The sequence below is a fragment of the Giraffa tippelskirchi genome, chromosome 6 (genome assembly GCF_054371585.1).
Source record: "Giraffa tippelskirchi isolate mGirTip1 chromosome 6, T2T-mGirTip1v1.2.pri, whole genome shotgun sequence".
In the NCBI taxonomy this organism is placed as follows: Eukaryota; Metazoa; Chordata; class Mammalia; order Artiodactyla; family Giraffidae; genus Giraffa; species Giraffa tippelskirchi.
In genome coordinates this window covers 62294318-62314896 of record NC_137280.1, presented here as the reverse complement: position 1 = coordinate 62314896, position 20579 = coordinate 62294318, and the positions used below count along the sequence as shown (strand labels likewise).

The following is a 20579-nucleotide window of genomic DNA, read 5'->3' as shown; positions in this document are numbered from 1 at the left end:
ATATAATAGTATATAATATATAGTATATGCATGCACGCTAAGTTGCTTCAGTCATGTCCAGCTGTTTGCGACCCTATGGACTGTAGCCCCCCAGGCTCCTCTGTCCATGGGATTCTCCAGGCAAGAATACTGGAGAGGGTTGCCATGCCCTTCTCCAGGGTATCTTCCTGATCCAGGGATCAAACTCAGGTTTCTTTATGTCTCCTGCATTGGCAGGCTGGTTCTTTACCACTAGCACCACCTGGGAAGCCCTAGTATGTAACATATTATATGGGCTTCCCTGGTGGCTCAGACGGTAAAGAATCTGCTTGCAATGTGGGAAGAACCAGGTTCAATCCCTGGATCAGGAAGATCTCCTGGAGGAGGGAACAGCAACCCACTCCAGTAACCCTGCCTGGAGAATTCCACGGACAGAGGAGCCTGGCAGGCTATAGTCCATGTGGTTGCAAATAGTCAGATATGACTGAGCGACTAACATAACAACATACCACACATATTATATACTATTACATCTAGCCCCAATGAATCAAAGTAAACAAATATAATCTTTTTGCCAGTGCTATTTTGGTGCAGCACCGCTACTCAGGTGACTCCATCTTGCACCTGATCTTCCTGGTTCCACTCTGAGGCACACATGTGCACAATGGGCTCCCACCAGTGACTAGGCTAAGGAATGACTCTCCCAGGTGTAGTCACATTCAAGGGCCCACCCACTCCCTTACACTACACTCTGACTCACCACACAGAGACCTCCTCCCGTTTCTGGCCTTGAAGCCTGAACTCGAGAGTATGATGCATTCCAACTCTGGCTCTGGTACAGACTTTGGCCCCTAGGAAGTCATTGAGTCTTTCTGGAACATCTTTAAATAAAATATTTATGGAGTAACTTTCATGGCAAGTATTATGTATCTGCCACCCAACTACGGTGTGATAATAACAACTAATTTTCTAAAAGTGACCGGTACTCTGGTAACTTTAAGACATCACCAGATCCTCTTAACAAGTTCCCCTCAAAAGATGATCTAATTATACATCCTGTTTCACAAATAAGGAAATCAAGGCTTGGTGAGTTCTCAGATTATTTTTTCTATTTTCCAGGAGAGGATCCTGAGGCTTAAAGACACTTTACCCAGAACCCACCTCACAAGAACTAGCTAAATGAGTGGCTCAGAAGCGGTAGAGACAGGATTCAAAACCTCATGGGGCTGATTGCAAAGACACTCCTTAGGAATGAGGCGGCTGAGAGCACTGCTGGCAGAGAGCCCTCTGCTCTCAGCCTCCTTTGGGGACCACTTTAGCCGAAGAGAATCACCTTGCCCAAGCTCATGCCCTCGTCCTGGGGTGACCGGCATCCAATGGCTGGTCCATAAGGTATAAAGGCCTGGCCCCACATCCCCAACTCAAGACAGCTCTGAAGGGTCCTCCATCTTCAGAACTCCCTGCAGCGTCTGCTGAGGCCATGTCATCCCAGCCTGACTCTTTCCTCTGCCCAGTCCTGCTTCCTTCCTCTCCCTTCCAGGGGTGCCGAGCCCCAGAGCAATCCCTGACAGACTTCTTCATCCTCATCTCCATCTCAGAGTTGGCCTCCCAGAAAACCTGGCTGCAATATCCACATTCTCTTTACTGTGCTGCCTCAGCTGCTTCATCTCCAAAAGGGGAGGTTGGATTTAGTGAACCCAACCTAGGTTTAGTTTTTTTTTTTTTTTTGTTAATAAATTTATTTATTTTAGTTGGGGGCTAATTACTTTACAATATTGTAATAGTTTTTGCCATACATTGACATGAATCAGCCATGGGTTTACATGTGTTCCCCTTCCTGGACCCCCCACCCACCTCCCTCCCCACCCCATCCCTCTGGGTCATCCCATTGCCCCGGCCCTGAGCCCTTGTCTCATGCATCGAACATGGAATGGTGTTCTGTTTCACATATGATAATATACATGTTTCAATGCTATTCTCCCAGAACATCCCACCCTCACCTTCTCCCTCAGAGTCCATAAAATTGTTCTATGTGTCTGTGTCTCTTATTCTGTCTCGCATATAGGAAGGTTTAGTTTTAAGATTGCAGTTGGCACAGGTGAAAAAGGTTAGGAGTCAGAAGAATCTGATTTCTATGATCATCTCAGCCACTTACTAGCCGCATGAGCTTGACCTCTGAGATTCTCACTTTCTAGACTATTAATTGGAATGACATGATCTACCTATCTTTCTATCAGAGTTGTTGAGAGCATCAGATTAAAAACTACAAAGCCCATAGTAACATAAGCTACTATTTTCATGGTACGGCTTCTCAGGTGGTGAGGTGGTAAAGGATCTGCTTGCTGACGCAAGAGATGCTAGAGAAAAGAGTTCGACCCCTGGGTTGGGAAGATCCCCTGGAGTAGGAGATGGCAGAGCCTGGTGGGCTGCAGTCCATGCGATTGCGAAGAGTCGGACACGACTGAGCAACTTCACTTTCACTTTTCACTTTCAGGCATTAGAGAAGGAAATGGCAACCCACTCCAGTGTTCTTGCCTGGAGAATCCCAGGGACAAAGGAGCCTGGTAGGCTGCCTTCTACAGGGTCACACAGAGTAGGACACGACTTAAGTGACTTAGCAGCAGCAGCAGCTATGATTCTTGCTTGAAAAATTCCATGGACAGAGGAGCCTGGTGGTCTACAGTCCATGGGGCCACAAAGTGTCAGACAATGACTGCATTTTTAAAACAGCTATTACTGTTAAATTTGTAGAAGCTGCCATAACAGGAGCAGACCAGCAAGGACTAAAATGCTGCTATCCTACAATTCTCTGCGGAGACCCAGCCAAGCTTCTTGGCACTCCAACCGCAAAGCCTGTGGCAACCCTGTCCAACTTGTATATCACAACGTATTATCTCCACTTATGGTATTCCTCCAGTCTCAAAGAACTGTCCTTGACCCTCTGCCCCTTTATCTCCAACTGGAGGTTATTGCATGGATCACAAGTTCCTCTTCTTTTTAATTTTTATTGGAGTATAGTTGATTTACAATGTTGTGTTAGTTTCAGGTGTACAGGAAAGTGAATCAGTTATACATACATCCATTTTTTTTTTTTTTTAGATTCTTTTCCCATATAGGCCATTACAGAGTATTGAGTTTCCTGGGCTATACAGTAGGTCCTTATTATTTTATATATAGTAGTAGGTATATGTTAGTCCCAATCTCCCAATTTATGCCTCATGTCTTCTTTTTCATCACTCTTTCAATTTTTTCCCCTTTACTGGCATGAGTTCCTTAGGAATTTACCCCTTTTCTGTCCCCCTAAAACAGAGGATGAGATGGTTGGATGGCATCACCGACTCAATGGACACAAGTTTGAGTAAACTCCGTGAGTTGGGGATGGACAGGAAAGCCTGGCGTGCTGCCGTCCATGGGGTTGCAAAGAGTCGGACATGACTGAGCCACTTAACTGAACTGAAAACCACCACCAGCACCAGTACCAAACCTTCTCATGCCCCTGTGTTCTTCTCCAGTTACTTCTCATCCCTTCCCTGTACCATCTGTGTCTATTTTCTTACTTCCCATTCCTCTATCCACTGATAACTGGCTTTGCCCCGCCTGGTTAAAGTCACCGTTGACTTCTCAGTTATGCTCATCTTACTGGACTGGTTGATTACATTTGACACACAAGATCACCTTATCCTTGAAGCTCCACTCATTTGGTTTCTGAGTCAACTCTTTCTTGGAACTTCTTGAATCTGTTGTGAGCTCCTTTTCCTTTCATCATCTTTTTTTTTTTGGCTATGCCATGTGGCATCTTGGTTCCCTGACCAGGGATTGAACCCATGCCTCCTGCAGTGGAAGCATGGAGTCTTAACCACTGAACCATCAGGGAGGTCCCTGACCATCTTTTAAACCTCAAGGTACTCCTAGGGCTTCACCCCTGGAGCTCATCAGTTAATAATTTCTAGTACCACCTTTGTGACAGTGACTGCCAAATCTTTATAGCTTGAATCTCCTTTAATTTTTGACTTGTATACTCTTCCTTACACTCTCCTTTGCTCCCTTCTATTGGCACTGGCATCTAGCCAGTCACCTTAGCATTCTAAGTCTTCCTCTGCTCTTTCTCTCCACAGTTACTAAGTATTATCCTTTCTGCCTCCTAAATACGCCCTTTTCTTTTAACCCTCTGAATACTTCTTGAATACATTTTTCTTTTCCCACTCCAACCACTGCAGTAACAATTCAGGCTCTCACTGTTCTTGTCTATACTTCTTCCATGACCATCTGGCTGGTCTTCCTGCTCCCAGTTTTAAAACCCTTAAATCTACTTTCTTCACAGTGGTAGAAGGATCTGTCTAAAACACAAATCTGAGTAGATTGCTCTAGTATTACTTAGGACAATAACAGAAACACCAAATTGTCTAGTCACAGTATGCCTTCACTGTTGGCCCGCCACATTTCAATCTTGGCCTACCTCTCTGGCTACATCATCAGTAACTTCCTATCCCCAGCTTTATGCTACAGTAACTACTAAGTGCTCATTACTCCCTGTACTCACCACGCTGCTCCGTGCCTCCACTTCTGGCCACACTGCTGTCCCTCCCATCCAGAACACACCGCTCTTTCCCCCCTGACTTGGCTAACCCCTTCTCACTCAAGACTCAGCTGACTTGTCATCTCCCTGAGGAAGCCTTCCTTGATGGTGCAGGAAGGATCAGGCGTCTCTCCTCAGTGTGCCTGTGATAGTGCATGTTGCCATCCCTGAAAATCTAAATTGCTTCAAAATTGCTAACGTCTTTGTTCTGATAAAAAAAATCTTGGTGGCTTAACACATTAGTCACATATTTTGCTCACAAATCTTCAACCTGGGCAAGGCTTGGTGAGAAGGGCTTGTCTTTGCTCCACGCAGTGTCAGCCAGGGCAGCTCTCCTGCCGCCGGAGAAGCTACTCCCTTGATGGTTCATTCACAGAGCTGACAAGCGGGTGTTGGCTGTTAGTTGCTCTTCACCTGGGTGTTTGATTGGGGCCATTCAGACTTCTTCATGACATGGTAGCTGGGTTCCAGGAGTAAGTGTTCCAAGAGACAGGAAGTGGAAGCTGCTAGGTTCTTAAAGCCTGAGACCAGAAACTGACACAGTTTCTGAATAGGAATGGAATGTATGCATGCATGTGGGCTGTCTCTTCAGTCGTGTCTGACTCTTTGCGACCCCATAAACTGCAGCCTGCCAGGCTCTTCTGTCCATGGGATTTCCCAGGTCAGGATACTGGAATGGGTTGCCATGTATCCAGGGGATCCTCCTGACCCAGGGATGGAACTCATGTCTTCTATGGCTCCTCCACTGCAGGCGATTCTTTACCGCTGAGCCACTGGGAAAGCCCAGAAATGGAACAAACTTCTGCTATAATGTATGGTCACCCAGGCACAGGGCCCAGATTCAAAGGGAGGAGGGTTAGAGTCCTACCTTCTGATGAGAGGCGTGTCACAGACTTTGGGGGACCATGTTTTAAAACCACCATACTCTTCTATTGGACCATGAGCTCTCTGAGGAACTCCTGGTCATGCTATGTGTTTACTGAACAAATTTATTCATTCCTGGACCAAACTACCATAATAGAACTTCACATTAACTTGCACCAAGGAGGCTGATTCCAGACAACCCAGTTATCAATTAGCAAGAGGATTAAGGCTCAAAGGAAATCAGGCTGAAAGTCTTACAGCATTTTAGAAGTGGAGGGATTTATTATAAGCTAATCAAATTATAGTCTTTCATTTTACCAAATCAAACCAAACAAAAAGCTGAGGTGCACAGATAAAAGAATACAGCAAAGACTCTATGTGGGTCAGTTATATAAAAAAGCAATTCATAATTTACTATATATGGGAAGTACATGCTATTTATTTGCTCACTTTCTTTCCTTTAGCAAGTCAGTTAATTAAAACTCAGAGTCTGAATGATGAGCATTGTTCATTTTCTTTCTTTTAAAGGGGAACACTATTTACTTTTGTGAGCTGGGTCCCATTTACAACTATCATTGTAATTCAATCATCTGATGATGTACTATGTGTCTGAGTAAAATGTTCTGTGGCACATCAGTGACTCAAATAATATGCACTGACATGCATCCAGTCAGTAAATAGAACACAGGAGGATGCATAAGATCTCAGTTATGAGGCATCTTTAAACATGACTGACTCAAACACAAGTGTGAACAATAGAGGAATTTGAGTTTGAATCATTAAATTATCAAAGTCAAAGGAAATGAAATAATCTGACATTATAAGGTTCAAATTACAAACCTAATTCTAAAAGTTGAATTCTGAACAAATTGTTAAAAAATCAGCTTGCTGAATACAGAGAGAAAACTAATTATAGCTTTAGAAACACATATTTAGACTTGAAAATATTTAATTTTTTCTAGGCTTTCTGAGGAGTTTTCAAAACATTAGATAATCTTATAGGAGAAGTTATAATGACTGTAAGCACCCCCACCCTCCCAAATTGGTGGGGATTGTCAATTCACTGAACACACAGAACCATTTTACCAAGAAAGTAAAATCAGTTTTCCCCCAGGGAATGAACTTTTTTTCCCCACTCAGAATTTTTTCCTGTGTGGCAGAATGCTGAGGAAAGGTAACTTCCTAAATAGTTACCTTATAAATCAACTTCATTTTAAGCTATCAGAAGGAAGGGCACAACACTAGTTTAGCAATTCTCTAGTAAAGGTAAGTCACATGGGATGCTGGTTTCACTAGACAAACTAAGAGGTATATTTATAACATTATCTGCATTCCCTACCCAATGTTTATGCAGTGACTACGTCTTGCCCAATATAACTGAGAAAAAACAAGATCCTTAGTAACAGATCCGAGATAAACTGGAAAGAAAAAGAAAAAATCCAAAACTCTTGCAATCCATCTGAAACATACTGTAGGAATTTCTAAACACCCATCCACAAAGCCTGCATCTTTATTGTTTACAGCAGAAAGAAAGACTGTCCTGAGGGGTTAATCATTATCACCGTACTTTATGTACCAGCTATAAGCAAGACATTGGGCACAAAACGGTTTAGAATCTGTGTGTGCTCATGTGTGCATGCTCAGTCGTGTCTGAATCTTTGTGACCCCATGGACCGTAGCCTACCAGACTCCTCTGTCCACGGGATTTTCCCAGCAAGAATACTGGAGTGGGCTGCTTTGCCCTCCTCCAGGGGATCTTCCTGACCCAGGGATCGAACCTCCGTCGCCTGAACCTCATGCACTGCAGGTGGATTCTTTATACCTGAGCCACTGGAGAAGACCATTCAGAATCTGTGTACATCTGCTAATTCAGACTCTCTAATAGATAATAGTTCAACATCCTTCAAGACAAGGCAACATGGAGTTCACATAAGCTTAAATAATCTTCCAACATATTTGCCTATTTCAGATGGAACCTAGCTTAAAGAGACGTGGCAGTACCCTGGGGTGGAAAGGGAAGGACAGTTATTTCTTGGCCATCACAAATAGCAATACAAAAAACCCCAGTAATAATAGCTACAGTTGACAGTCTACCATTTGCCAGGCACAATATTAGGTGCTATATGTGTACTTTTATTCCCCACCACAGCCTTTACGTTTAAGTTCCACTTGTGAATCCTTGTATTACAGTAAAGAAAAGCAAGGCTCAAGGCAGTAAAGAGATCTGCTCAAGGGACAGGTGAGGGTGATTTGAACAGCCCTGCTCTGCTCCAGAGCTTGAGTCCTGAATTTATGAACTGCTCACTCCACATGTAATTGTTCATTTAATTTAGGTACTGCTTACATAAACCATACAGGTGAAACATGTGCTCTTATTCTAAAATAATTTAGAAACAGATTCATAGAATTGATTTTCAAACCATTAACGACATTAAAATACAGTTGACCCTTGAACAACGTGGGGGTTAGGGGCACTGACCCCTCTACCTAGGTGAAAATCTGAGTATAAGTGGATCCACGTAGTTCAAAAATGTGTTGTTCGAGGGTCAACTGTGTTTCTTCAGTTATAAAATACACCATTATTTTCCACACTAAGCAGAAAAATAAAAATTGCTGCCAGTTACAAGATAGTAAGACATGTACCAATTTTAGAGATATTAAAACATGAAAATACTTGTCTTAAAAACTGATGAGGGACTTCCCTGATGGTCCAGGGGTTAAGTATCCACCTTCCAATGCAGGGGATGCAGGTTCAGTTTCTTGTTGGGGAACTAAGATCCCGCATGCCATGGTGCAACTAAGCTTGAGCACCTCAACTAAAGAGAAGCCCAGACACAGCAACTAAAGGTCCCACGTGGACAACTAAGACCCAACACAGACAAATCAATGAATATGTATATACTGATGAAATACACACACTGATGAAATACAGTGTGTTTATTTTGCCCACCTGTTCCTATTTACCATCCAGTTTCATATATTAGCTTCTCTTTACTTAATTGTTGGTGTTCCCAGAATTAGTTCCAGCCTTTTTTTTTGGCTGAGAACTCTCTCCCCCTGGGCAATCTTATCTATTTGCAAGGTTTCAACTACCACCTGGTGAGGATATTGTAGCTGTCTTTCCCCAGACCATATCTGCAATGGTTTACCTCCAAACTGATATTGTGTTAATCTCTTAAACTCAATATGTTAAAAAGTCAAACTCACTGTCCTTACCCAAAGCCTGCTTCTCCTTCCAGGGTCTGTCTGGTGGTGATGGCATCCTGGAGTATATACTGAAGAAAAGACTTTAGACTACATGTCCAAGTTCAAATCTCAAGCTTTGACATAGTCCCCTGTCAGACTTTAGTCAAATGATCTATTGTTATTCAAAAAGTCTCCTTTATCTAAAAAGTGGGTCTAATAACCTTCAGATGGTAGTAAAGATTAATTCAGCTAATTTATGGAAATAACTATCACATGGTCTAATACATAACAGACCTCAATAAATGGTTGCTATTCAGCTATTATTAGTTAATGAGACCCTCTTCTGCCTAGGAACCTAACTTGAAAATTTGGAAATATCACTGCGTGCATTCGTTAGTCGCTCAGTCGTGTCCGACTCTTTGCGATCCCACGGACTGTAGCCCACCAGGCTCTTCTGCCCACGGAATTCTCCAGGCAAGAGTACTAGAGTGGATTGCCATTCCCTTCTCCATAAGAACTTCCCAACCCAGGGATCGAACCCTGATCTCCTGCATCAAGAGCAGATGCTTTACCATTTGAGCTACAGGAAGCCACCACCTAGGTTTTATTCAAGGTCCACACCTACTCAGGCACCAAATGCTACTGATCCTCCTTAAAAAAAAAAAAAATCATTTCTTCCATTGTGTGGAAATTTAACTTTTTTCTTTTTTTGCATTGGAATTTAAACATATTCAGGTCTCTCTCATTTAAAACACTGTCTTCTTATTGAGACTTGTGATACAATTTTCCACTGTTTCAAGTACCTCAGAAAAATTTTAGTTTATTTTTAGAAAAGATCTACATATTTCTTAGCTCACTTCTGGGCATTTTATATTATTATTGTGAACGGATTATCTGCTTTTTTATTTTGTCCCTCCCTACCATATACTTCCTTTTTAAAAATTTATATATTTTTAATGTTTATATATTTACTTTTTTGGCCGAGTCAGGTTTTTGTTGTATCATTTAGGATCTTTCACTGCGGCTCATGGTCTTCTCTCTAGTTGTGTCATGTGGGCTTAGCTGCCCCACAGGATGTGGGATCTTCAGGTACTGAACCTGCGTCTTTCGCATTGGAAAGCGGATTTTAACTACTAGACCACCAAGGAAGCCCCCCATTATACTTTCTAATGGTATGGCTGGTATATAAGATAGCTTTTGACATTTGTATACTTTGTTTCATAGTTTATTGTCTTACTCCCTCATTAAATTTTTTAAAAATAGGTAACAGTATATTAAATAAAAATTTAAATCACTTGCAGTTTCAATATCAAAGACAACACTTTCAATAACTGAGGAATTATTTTTTTAGGTTCTTTTTCACATGGCATATCAGAGATTTAAATCTATTTTATAAAAATGGGATCATATTGCACAAATTTTTATTATAATATAGTGACAAGTGAAAGTCACTCACTCGTGTCCGACTCTTTGCGACCCCATGCACTATACAGTCGATGAAATTCTCCAAGCCAGAATATTGAAGCGGGTAGCCTTTCCCTTCTCCCTGGAATCTTTCCAACCCAGGGAGGGATCGAACCCAGGTCTCCTGCATTGCAGGCAGATTCTTTACCAACTGAGTTATGAGGGAAGCCCATTCATAAACAACATTATTATCAACATAAGCCTCACTATTTAAAGATCAAGATTCAGATTGATTTAAAATATAAAAACTAATAAATGTTTGGAAGTAACATGACAAATAAGTGATAATCAGAAGAAATTATAGCTATAATAATTTCAGGTAAACCTGAATTTTTGAGAATAAAAATGAAACAAGTAAAAGTGGGTTATTTTAAATTAATGACTGTTCACCTATAAGGAAATAATGTTATAAACATTTCAACAGCTATCAACTGAGATATACGACGTTTACTTTCAAAAAGAGAAGGATAAAAAGAAATTCAAGAGTATTATAAGATTCCAGCATCTCAGTTTTCTGATTAGTTAGGGGGCTAGAAAAACCTGAGAGGATGTAGAAGGCATGCTGTTTTTGGAAAATCCATTGTGAGCATCTTTACATTTCCATACCAACAGGCATACATATAAAGTAGTTTTCCTCAATGATTTTAAAAGTCCATGCCACCTTTAAATAAACTTAAAAAACACTTCAATCCTGCCTTTAATGCTTAGTGTTTTGTTTTTTTTTTAAATCCCAAACTTAAAATATTAAAACAATGGCAAATTTTGGAGGAAAAAAGTTTTAATTGAAGTAGAACTGACCTACAACACTGTTAGTCCCAGGTGTACAACGTAGTGATTCACTATTTCTATACATTACAAAAGCATCACCGCAGTAAGTCTAGTTACCATCTGTCACCATACAAAGTTATTACAGTATTATTGACTGTATTCCTTATGCTGTACATTTCATCCCCATGACTCATTTATTTTGTAAGTGGAAGTTTCTACCTCTTAATCTCCCTTACCTATTTCACTCATCCCCTCACACCCCAACCCTCTAGCAACCACCTGTTTGTTCTCTGTATCTATGAGTCTGTTTCTGTTTAGTTATGTTTGTTCATTTGTTTTCTTTTTTAGATTCTACATATAAGTGAAATCACATGGTATTTATCTTTTTCAGTCTGACTTATTTCACTTGGTTCATCTATGTTGTTGCAAATGGCAAGATTTCATTCTTTTTATGGCTAAGAGTCCATTATACATGTGTTTATATATATGTATATATATATATATAATTTCTTTATTATTCATTCATCTACCAATGGACACTTAGTTTGCTTCCGTATCTTGGCTATTGTAAAAAATGCTGCAATAAACATAGGGGTTTATGTATCTTTTTGAACTAGTGTTTTTGTTTTCTTCAGAAAAATACCCTGAAGTGGAATTGCTGGATTGTATGGTAGTTTTATTTTCAACTTTATTAAAAACCTCCATACTGTTTTCCATAATAGTTGCACCAATTTGCCTTCCCATCAACAGTGCACAGGCTTCCCTTTTCTCCACATCCTCGCCAACACTTATTATTTGTTGTCTTTTTGATATCAGCCATTCTGGCAGGTGTGAGGTGTTGTCTTGCTGTGGTTTTGATTTGCATTTCTCTGATTACCGATTATCATCTTTTCATGTGCCTCTTGGCCATCTGTATGTCTCTGGGAAAATGTATCCTCAGTCTCTGCCCATTTTATAATTGGCTTGGGTGTTTTTGATGTTGAGGGAAACAATTTTTTTTGCTTAAAAGCTTTGATCAACATGAGCACTGAGTATTCTTGCTTGATGAAAATGTTTGCCTTCCAGCCTAAGTGGTGCATGAAACAAGAATTCAACGTGGGCCACGCTGATCAAACTGCTTTGCTTTTTTAGTCACAGATGGAGAAAAACCAGCCTTGTGGATGAAATGAGGGACATTCAAAGTCCACTAATTTGTTTTGGAGTAAACAGGGAAATACTTTACTTAAAAATTCTTCAAAGTGATTTTTCTAGAAGTTATTTTGGCAACAGAATAAAACTTCAGCTCTGAACACTTGCCACAAGGACTTTCCAGCAAAGACTGAATGCAGGTGAGAAAAGTATTTTTCACAAACTCTCAATGGATTTTCAGCTGTGAGTTGAAAAGCTATCATCTAAATTCATTCTTCACACAGATTAAGTTAAATTTATTCCCTCCCTGAGCCTTTTTTCTTTTTTTTTTTTGAGAAATTCAGGAAGTCAGAAAATTAAGAGGCTTGGTACAACATAATGCTTAGCAAAGTGGACTCTGGCACTAGACTGAGTTGCAAAGCTGGTTCTGCCAATTATTAGCTGGGCGCCCTGGGGCAAGCTACTAAGACTTCCTGTACCTTGGTAGCCATATCTGTAAAATATGTAAAATACTATCTGTACCTATTTCAGATGACTGTTTTGAGCAGTATAGGAGATAGTACACGTAAGGCATCAGAAAAACATCTAGCTTGCAAGAAGCACTTGAAAAATGTTCATGAGCCTTACTAGTACAGCTGAACTTTGGCTGCAAACACTTAATGTATTAAGTACTGTAATGAAGTTGGGTTTCACCCCTTGAAGTTTCAGTTCTTTGTATATAAAACTTTCAAAAACATCTTCCAAATGTTATGCTTTGCTGAATGCTTGCAAGTTTGAAGCAGTTGCTTTTGTCTTTATTGTCTCAGAAACAGAGTGACATTATCCTTCAGTTCAGAAATCTTTCCAAGCACTTTTCCTTTTGACACGACTGAAAAGGTCAAACAGAATATGCTGTTGTTGTTTAGTCGCTAAGTCACGTCCAACTCTTTTTTGAGTCCATGGACTGTAGCCTGCCAGGGTCCTCTGTCTATGGGATTTCCCAGGCAAGAATACTGGACTGGGTTGCCATCTCCTTCTCCAAGGGATCTTCCCAACCCAGGGATCAAACCTGCATCTCCTGCATTGGCAGGTGGATTCTTTACCATTCAGCCACCAGAGAAACAGAATATGAGGCAATATAAATATTCATTGATTATTTCTTCTCGTAGTTTGGCTTCAATTTTTAACATTAAAGCCTTCAGTTCATTTGGAATGTATTTTAATGTGGAATATAAGGGCTTTCCTGGTGGCTCAGAAGATAAAGAATCAGCCTGCAACGTGGGAGACCTGTGTTTGATCCCTGGGTTGGGAAGATCCCCTGGAGAAACTTTGGATTTAAGTAGTGTCATTAAAACATTAGCCAACGGTTCCAAATATTTTTTTCTTGAATAAACCAACTTCCCCCCATGATCTGAAAATCTATCACACACCAAAATTTCACATGTGCTTATTACAGTATTTGTCTGTTTATTTCTTATTGTTCTCTCAGTGGAAAAAGGGGCTTGATTACATTGGTTAGTCACTGAATCACCATAGTAATGCCTTGCTGATAGAAATAAATGGCTGGAAGAGGTTTCCTCTCCCGACTTCAACACGTTTAATGGATTTTCTAATGATAAATGGTACATTATTGAAACCCAAATTTATCATACGTATAGTTCTTTCAATATGCTGGCAGATTTTATTTGCTAATATTTGACTTAAGATTTCATAAGTGTAGGTTTATGTGAAAGTGTTCTTAACTTTTAAGAAAAAGACAAAACCTAGAATTTGATCATAAGTCATCCAAGTTTCCTAAAATTAACTAGGAAATGGTCCCTATTTTCCCAAGGTGTAAAACAGATTAGCTAACACAGAAAATGTCCATTCCTTTAAGATCTGACAAAATTTAACAATTAATATGTCTAGGATTTTTATGTTTGGGGAGGAAAGGACCTTTCTTTTAATCTTATTTTTGTAAATGTTATTCACAGTTTTGACCATTCTGAGTCCATTTTGGTTATTTTTGCTTTAAATCTATTTTTGGCCATTCATTTTGCAGATTTAATTCATTGTTGTAATGTTAAACATATTATTCTTTTCAAATCCATTAAAAAAAAATTCCTTTTGCATCTATGGTTACAAACCTCTCTTTTTTTCTTTTAAAAGTATGTCTCAGGATGCTATAATGGTTAGATTAAAAAAAATCAAATCTTTGTCTTTTAACAGAACAGTGTAGTCACTCTGTGGAAAGTTCAGGTTTAATTTTAAACTGTATTCTGTTTTTTATGCTTCCAAAACTTCTACTTTCCCCCTCATTCTTAGCCAACTGATTAGGAAGTTATTCATCCTATTTATACTCAAGCACTGTGAGCGACTTCACTTTCACTTTTCACTTTCATGCACTGGAGAAGGAAATGGCAACCCACTCCAGTATTCTTGCCCAGAGAATCCTAGGGACAGCGGAGCCTGGTGGGCTGCCGTCTATAGGGTCGCACAGAGTCGGACACGACTGAAGCGACTTAGCAGCAGCAGCAACTGCTTGACTTTACTTTCTTGATCCTGTTATTTCTTAATTAATGTCAATAAGAAAATAACTTTTTTTTTTTTAATTTCCTTGCACTCTTCCATCTTCCCTCTGCCTGCCAAACTACTGAAACATTTTGTAATCGCAGATCCCCATTACTGTAAGTCTGTGTCAGTATTCTTTTTTGAGGACTCATTTATCATTAGTCTTATGAGTGAGTGAGTGAAGTTGCTCAGTCGTGTCCAACTCTTCGCGACCCCGTGGACTGTAGCCTGACAGGCTCTTCCGTCCATGGAATTTTCCAGGCTAGAATACTGGAGTGGGTTGCCATTTCCTTCTCTAGGGGATCTTCCCGACCCAGGGATTGAACCCCGGTCTCCCGCATTGAGGGCAGACTCCTTATTGTCTGAGCCACCAGGGAAGTCCTATGACTTATGACTTAATACTATATTAACAACTCTTATTCACAATTAATTGCTTACCATTAAAAAAAAAAAAACCCTACTATCATTTCTTCCCCTTATCAGGTTCTTTATTCTTACTACTTATTTGGCTGTTGCAAGTCTTCGCATAATCTCCCCCCGCCCCCAGGGCAAGCACATGACTGGGATGTTTTGCAAGTCATTCACTGTCAATGATGATCTCTGTGCTGCCCTTTCAAGATGCCTCAGCTGCCTGTAAAATTTGAGTAACAACCTTTTCCTGTTGATATCTAAAGTGATGCTCTGTTGCTTTTAGCATATAGTGCTACCACTTAACTGGATACAAATTTACTCTCCTTCTTTCATATGAATAACAACTTCTCCCTCACTCCACTCTATGCTACCCTCACACATGATGTTTAGAGTTTATTCATTTTTTAAAATACAACAATTTTGTTAGAATACATTTAAAGAGTGAATTCTTTCATCCTTATTATTCTCTTAGTAACAGCTTTCTTGAGATATAATTCACATGGCATAGAATGTCCTCATTATTTATTGCTGGCCACCTTTGATGTCAAGATTCACGATTCCCTTCAGCTAAAGTGATGGTGAACCTGTGACATTTAATATGTAAGCTCAGGTTATCAGAAGCCTATCTGATAGGCCCTGAAGCTGACTGTCGCTGCCACACTGCACCTCCTCCCTTCTGTTCCACCGGCTCCATCTTGGAACACACTTTACATTCTTCACATACTCCTGGCTTTCTCACCAGGTTCCTCTTCTTTCTGCATTGTTTTGCCAGGTCCAATCCTCACCCTTCCTCTCCTCTCATTCTATACACTCTTCCTGGGTAATCTCATCCACTGTGGGGACCTGTCATCTCTATCAGTGGTTCTCAAGCCCCTCCCTGAATACTGTTTCTGCGGAAGCATTCTTCCATCAGCAGCATCTCTCAACAGACACAGCAATTCACAACTGCAGGGACATTCTGAAATCTCAAGAAACACTTGTCTTGGAATTTTAGTTGGAGACACCTGTTTGCTCCATCTGTGGAGGACAGCACCCCCATCCACGGAGCTGTCCACTCCAGGGGCCTGGGATTTGTGACCACTACACCTGAAGATGCAGATGGTGCCTCTACAGTTCACCTCCATATCTCAGAGTGTCTAACTCAAAGCAGTACAATGAGTATCTGCTGAAGGAATGAATTCAATCACTAAATACTGTGGTTTCCCATTCATAGCCTTTTGACTCATCCTCTTCTTTTCATTCACACTGTCAGGAATTTTAGTTAATGTCACTATTATTGTCTATTGGCTACTAATGAAGTCTCCCAGCCTCGAGTCCTGCTTCTCCCAACCCATTCTTCACGCTACAGTCAGTTGTCTTTTTCAGTTATAGATCAGTTCCTACCATCCCTCAACTTAAGGTCCTTTAAAATCAAACCCAAATTTCTCAACAGATATATAAGTCTCTAATTCTCTTGACTTTATACATAGCATTCCTTCTACTTAGAACAACTCAGGTATCAACGTAAAGAGAATTTCCTGATGCCCCAAAGCTGAATTAAACACTCACCTTATGTGCTCTCTGAAGTACCCTGTACTTTTCCTACTACCATACATATACTGTATTACAACTGTGTGTTTATTTGTCTGTCTCCTCAACTACACTATACATTCTGATAGGTGGGCCAATGTCCTTTTCACTGTATCTCAATGCCCTGCACAGTGCCTGGCACAGAGAAGGCATTTGATGAGTGCCTGGTGAATGAATATCACCAATGACCATGGAAGTAGGTAACTCTGGAATTTCATCACAGGGACTCTGAACTCAGTGGGATCCATAAATAAATACTAAGAGGCCATAAACACCATGAAATTGTACCCAACATTTTTTGAGGGTAGTTTCCAGACTGTGTGAAGAGTTAATAATCCTAAAAACTTAAAAAATATCCCCATTGGAGTTTATTTGGTTAGAAAGAAACTTGCTAAAGTTATTACAAATGAACAAAAACAAAACGTAGATACATAAACACAACACACAGACACAATAATACACATACACAGAGACTGACTTAATTATATCAAGCCTTACGGTAAATCTTTTATTGGAAAGGGACAAGAATCAGAAAGTTAAGAGGGCTGTAGCAGGACTGAAGAAAACTAGACGATGCCAGAAAAAGAATTTAGAAAGATAGCACAGAGAATGAAAAGGAAATTCAGTCTACTCTGTCATTTTATATATGCTCCTTATGTGGCCAACCTATGAAAGGTTAGGGCTTCACTACAAAGGATGTCCAAGTCTGAAGACATCTGTATAGTTTTGAAAACTGCATCTTCAGCTTGCCATAATGCTGCCCAACTTCAGCATAATTCTGTCTCACCAGTCCAGCTGTCTTTTCAGTTCTGTCCAGTGAATCTCTGTCTCGACACTAACCTTTGACAGAAGGAAAGAAAGAAAAAAGGCAGGCAGTGGCCTGGGCTTATGAGAAAAGAGACACAGAAAGAGTAAGTCAAATGCTCATTACTTTTCAGGTAACTATCTTTCTCTGGCTCACTCTATTCCTTTGTCTTTACTTAGGGTAAACTTTATGTACGTCCTTATTTGCAAGAAATCTTGACAAGATATCACGTACTACAGTAAAGTAAGGAAATATACTTAAGTTCTGAAAAAACAGGCAGTTTTGAGAGTTGTGGTTTTTTTGTTGTTGTTGTTGTTTTAAATAAATGTTGACCATGGTTAGCCTCTACTCACTAATTAAACATTTAATGAAACTAGGAAATACGATTTTTCTTTCTTTTTTGGCAGAGGGGAGGTTATTTCCATATAGCATGTAACATACTATACAGCCTGGTTTTTCTTTAGAAGATGCTAACTTTTGTATCATAAGATTCTGTTACTGATTCACTCAAGTAGCACAAGTACTTCAGAGGTGGTGATAGGCTTGGTTTTGAGTGTTTTGATGTTACCCAGGCTAACTTCACCATGGAACCCCTGTCGGATCCTCAGTATAGCTACTGATCTTACTTACATTCAGGCTGTCTCTGGCTGTGAAACACATCTTGTTCACATGGGCATGAAAAATGGACCCTTTCCTCATTATCATCATCTTTCATCCAAAGGAAATAAAAGCCAGAGGATGATAAATCTGGTCAAAAAGCCTGAAAAATTTACTGACTGGTTAAACAGCATCTAAATAATCAGGAATGGTCCACAAACCTATAAAGCAATTCATCCCCTTAGTATTCATTTAACATCAGTCTACAAGAATAACTCTGATATACAGAGACAGCAGTCTCATGAATTTTACACGTGCCTTATTTTGCAGCAGAACTCCATTGTATAAAATAGACAAAACTGTGATTGTCAAAACAATAGTTTTAAAGAACCAAGTAAGTCTTAACGATTCTGTATTTTTCTGTCCTATTTGAGATCTTTATGTCTTAATCTACCAATAAAATATAGATTATTTTAAATCAAATTGATAGCTGAGGATTGCTCTAGGTACCTTCTTGCTAAATTTATACTGAGATGTAGTGATCAATTATTCTGGCTGGAAGTTGGGATGACAGGGGAGGAATAGGAGAGAAAGAGGAAAATTTTCCATTTACCAAAGTCCCACCTGATAGTGTACTTATGTAATGCAAGAATCAATTTTTAAAAAATTCCAGGATTCACTTGAGAGTTGTAGTGAGTCTTGCCCTGTTGTCTACACTGATATCCTTTTTGACAACGTATTGCTTTTAATGATTTATTGAAATCTGGTTTACGTTCCGTTATAGGTAAGCAGAACATGGCGTTGAGAACTTGTGCTTTATTTTTTCCATAGCAGTGTGTGGAATTTTGAAACCCTTTCAAATGCTACTGGGACTGTTTGGAGGAAAGAGAGAAAGATGAGAATGGAAGAAAAAAAAATTCTATAACCTCGTTCATTGCCTGCTCTACTTGCATCCTTATCCTTAATCTTGTCGAACTCATTGTGTCCTCCATCTTCTTTGGGTTTCACTGCTGCAAGAGAGACCCAGGTTAGGAAGTGACTTGAGTATGATGCCAGGATAGATGCTGACAATGAGATGAGAGTCAGAAGTGAAGCCGCAAGGGGCTGTGAAGCCAGAACTGGAAATGAGTTGCTGGGGGTCCTCAGCATGTGGCATCTACATACATCATACATTCCATTTACCCAAATGGGTGTGAAATTTACCAAACCAATAATACTCACCCAGAGGATAAGGGTCTACTATCATTGACATAGTATTATTTGGTACTCTTCAGCTGAAATGCACACATTATTAAGATGTTCTAACATACTACTTCTGGGAAGACTTTTTCTGGTGAAGTGTGGAATGGAAAGGGAACATGGAGCAAGATGACACGGATGGGCATCACCTGGGAAATCCAGCAGTCCACTCCAACAGATGCCCACAAGGTAGTATTTACCTTGATGAGCCTTGCAGACTCTGATACCCGATCTCACTGACTGGACCCAGGAATGCAGACTCATGCTAACAAAACTCACAAGACACTGATGTATATATAAAAAAAAGAAGGCGACTTTATTATTTACAGTGAACAACAGAAGAATCAGGCACACTGACTCTGCATCAGCCTGATAATGCATTATCTTCTTGGGAAGGCAAATCACCAGAGGGAAGCATGGTGCACACGGAAGCAGAGCAAGTGGAGTTAATTACGCAGGATTCCAGTGCAAAATGGCATGAGGCTCTGCAGCTCTGTACCACAGGGCTATCCACCTGCCAGACAGGTTGGATGCTTGCCTCCACCTGGCAGATGCTATTGGTCAGACAGTGCTTTCTTAGGTATCATGATAATTTCATTAAGAGTTTTTCTTTTCTTCTGTTTTGGAGAGAGAAAATGCTCTCCTGAGCATTTTTCTATGTTTGTGTGATTTAAAGATGTCAGTACCATCAATTAGTTAGTCAAATCTCTGTGCCCAGAGAGTCCTTATGTCTTGTAAGATCACGTTGCCTTTCTTGACTTTAATCAGTTAGACATTCATTTCTTAGTTTAATTTTCAGAGAGTATTTGCATTTTTCTGCTTTCTGGGATCAAGAAGGGCACCACATGGCGGACTCCACATTTGCCTACAGGTTCCACAAAGTGTCCGTTAAATTCAAATCAACCTGTATTCACTGTGCCAACTTTACACCCACTGCTGTGCCAGATACAAAATAATATTCAAAAGCATAATGAGAGATTCTAAGGAAACACTGTATCTACTGGATATCTACAGTCCTAAATTCTTTTTAAGGTACATTTATTCATTCATTTTTTACTAGCATTTATAGATCCTCTCCTCTATATGAGGATTAATTAGATACAAGAAATATAAAGATAAAAATTGTCTTGTTCCCTTTAGGAGCTTACAGTCTAGCAAAGGAACAAGACATTTAAAAAAAAAAAAAAAGGTACTGTGCCAAACGGTATGGAGCCTGGTGGAAGGAACACTTTTTTTTTAATCTAAGGGCAGAAACAGAAGCCATCCTTTTTAATCTGTTTTTTAAAATACTAAATAATAATGAGTATTTTAAAAATTTAACAGTGGTTTGAAGCACAAAGTATAATAAATTTCTTTCTCGCTTCTTCCCCACCCCTATTCTATCTCTCAAAGTTGTCCTCAGTAGTTGGAGAATATTCTTTCACATCTTTTTTGTGTATATGAAACACACACATAAACTTTTAC

At 39.9% G+C, this 20579-nt stretch overlaps 1 protein-coding gene and 1 long non-coding RNA gene across 4 annotated transcripts in view; both read right to left on the bottom strand.

The window, feature by feature from the left end:
* Nucleotides 1-20579, bottom strand: part of NSMCE2 (NSE2 SUMO ligase component of SMC5/6 complex) — a 236563-nt gene that overhangs the window by 96484 nt on the left and 119500 nt on the right. Inside the window, exon 5 of one of the 3 annotated variants that reach the window (XM_081499002.1) lies at nucleotides 18803-18886. The exons of 1 other annotated variant lie outside the window; for it this stretch is intronic. In XM_081499002.1, the coding sequence (XP_081355128.1) occupies nucleotides 18803-18886 (84 nt within the window). The remainder of the gene's footprint in view (nucleotides 1-18802; nucleotides 18887-20579) is intronic. One more of the 3 variants, XM_081499003.1, reaches the window with a different exon arrangement.
* LOC145509715 (uncharacterized) lies at nucleotides 3983-11119 on the bottom strand. Its single transcript, XR_014056330.1, has 2 exons — nucleotides 10092-11119; nucleotides 3983-7099 (listed from the first exon to the last, which is right to left on the bottom strand). It is a non-coding gene; the product is annotated as an uncharacterized LOC145509715 (long non-coding RNA).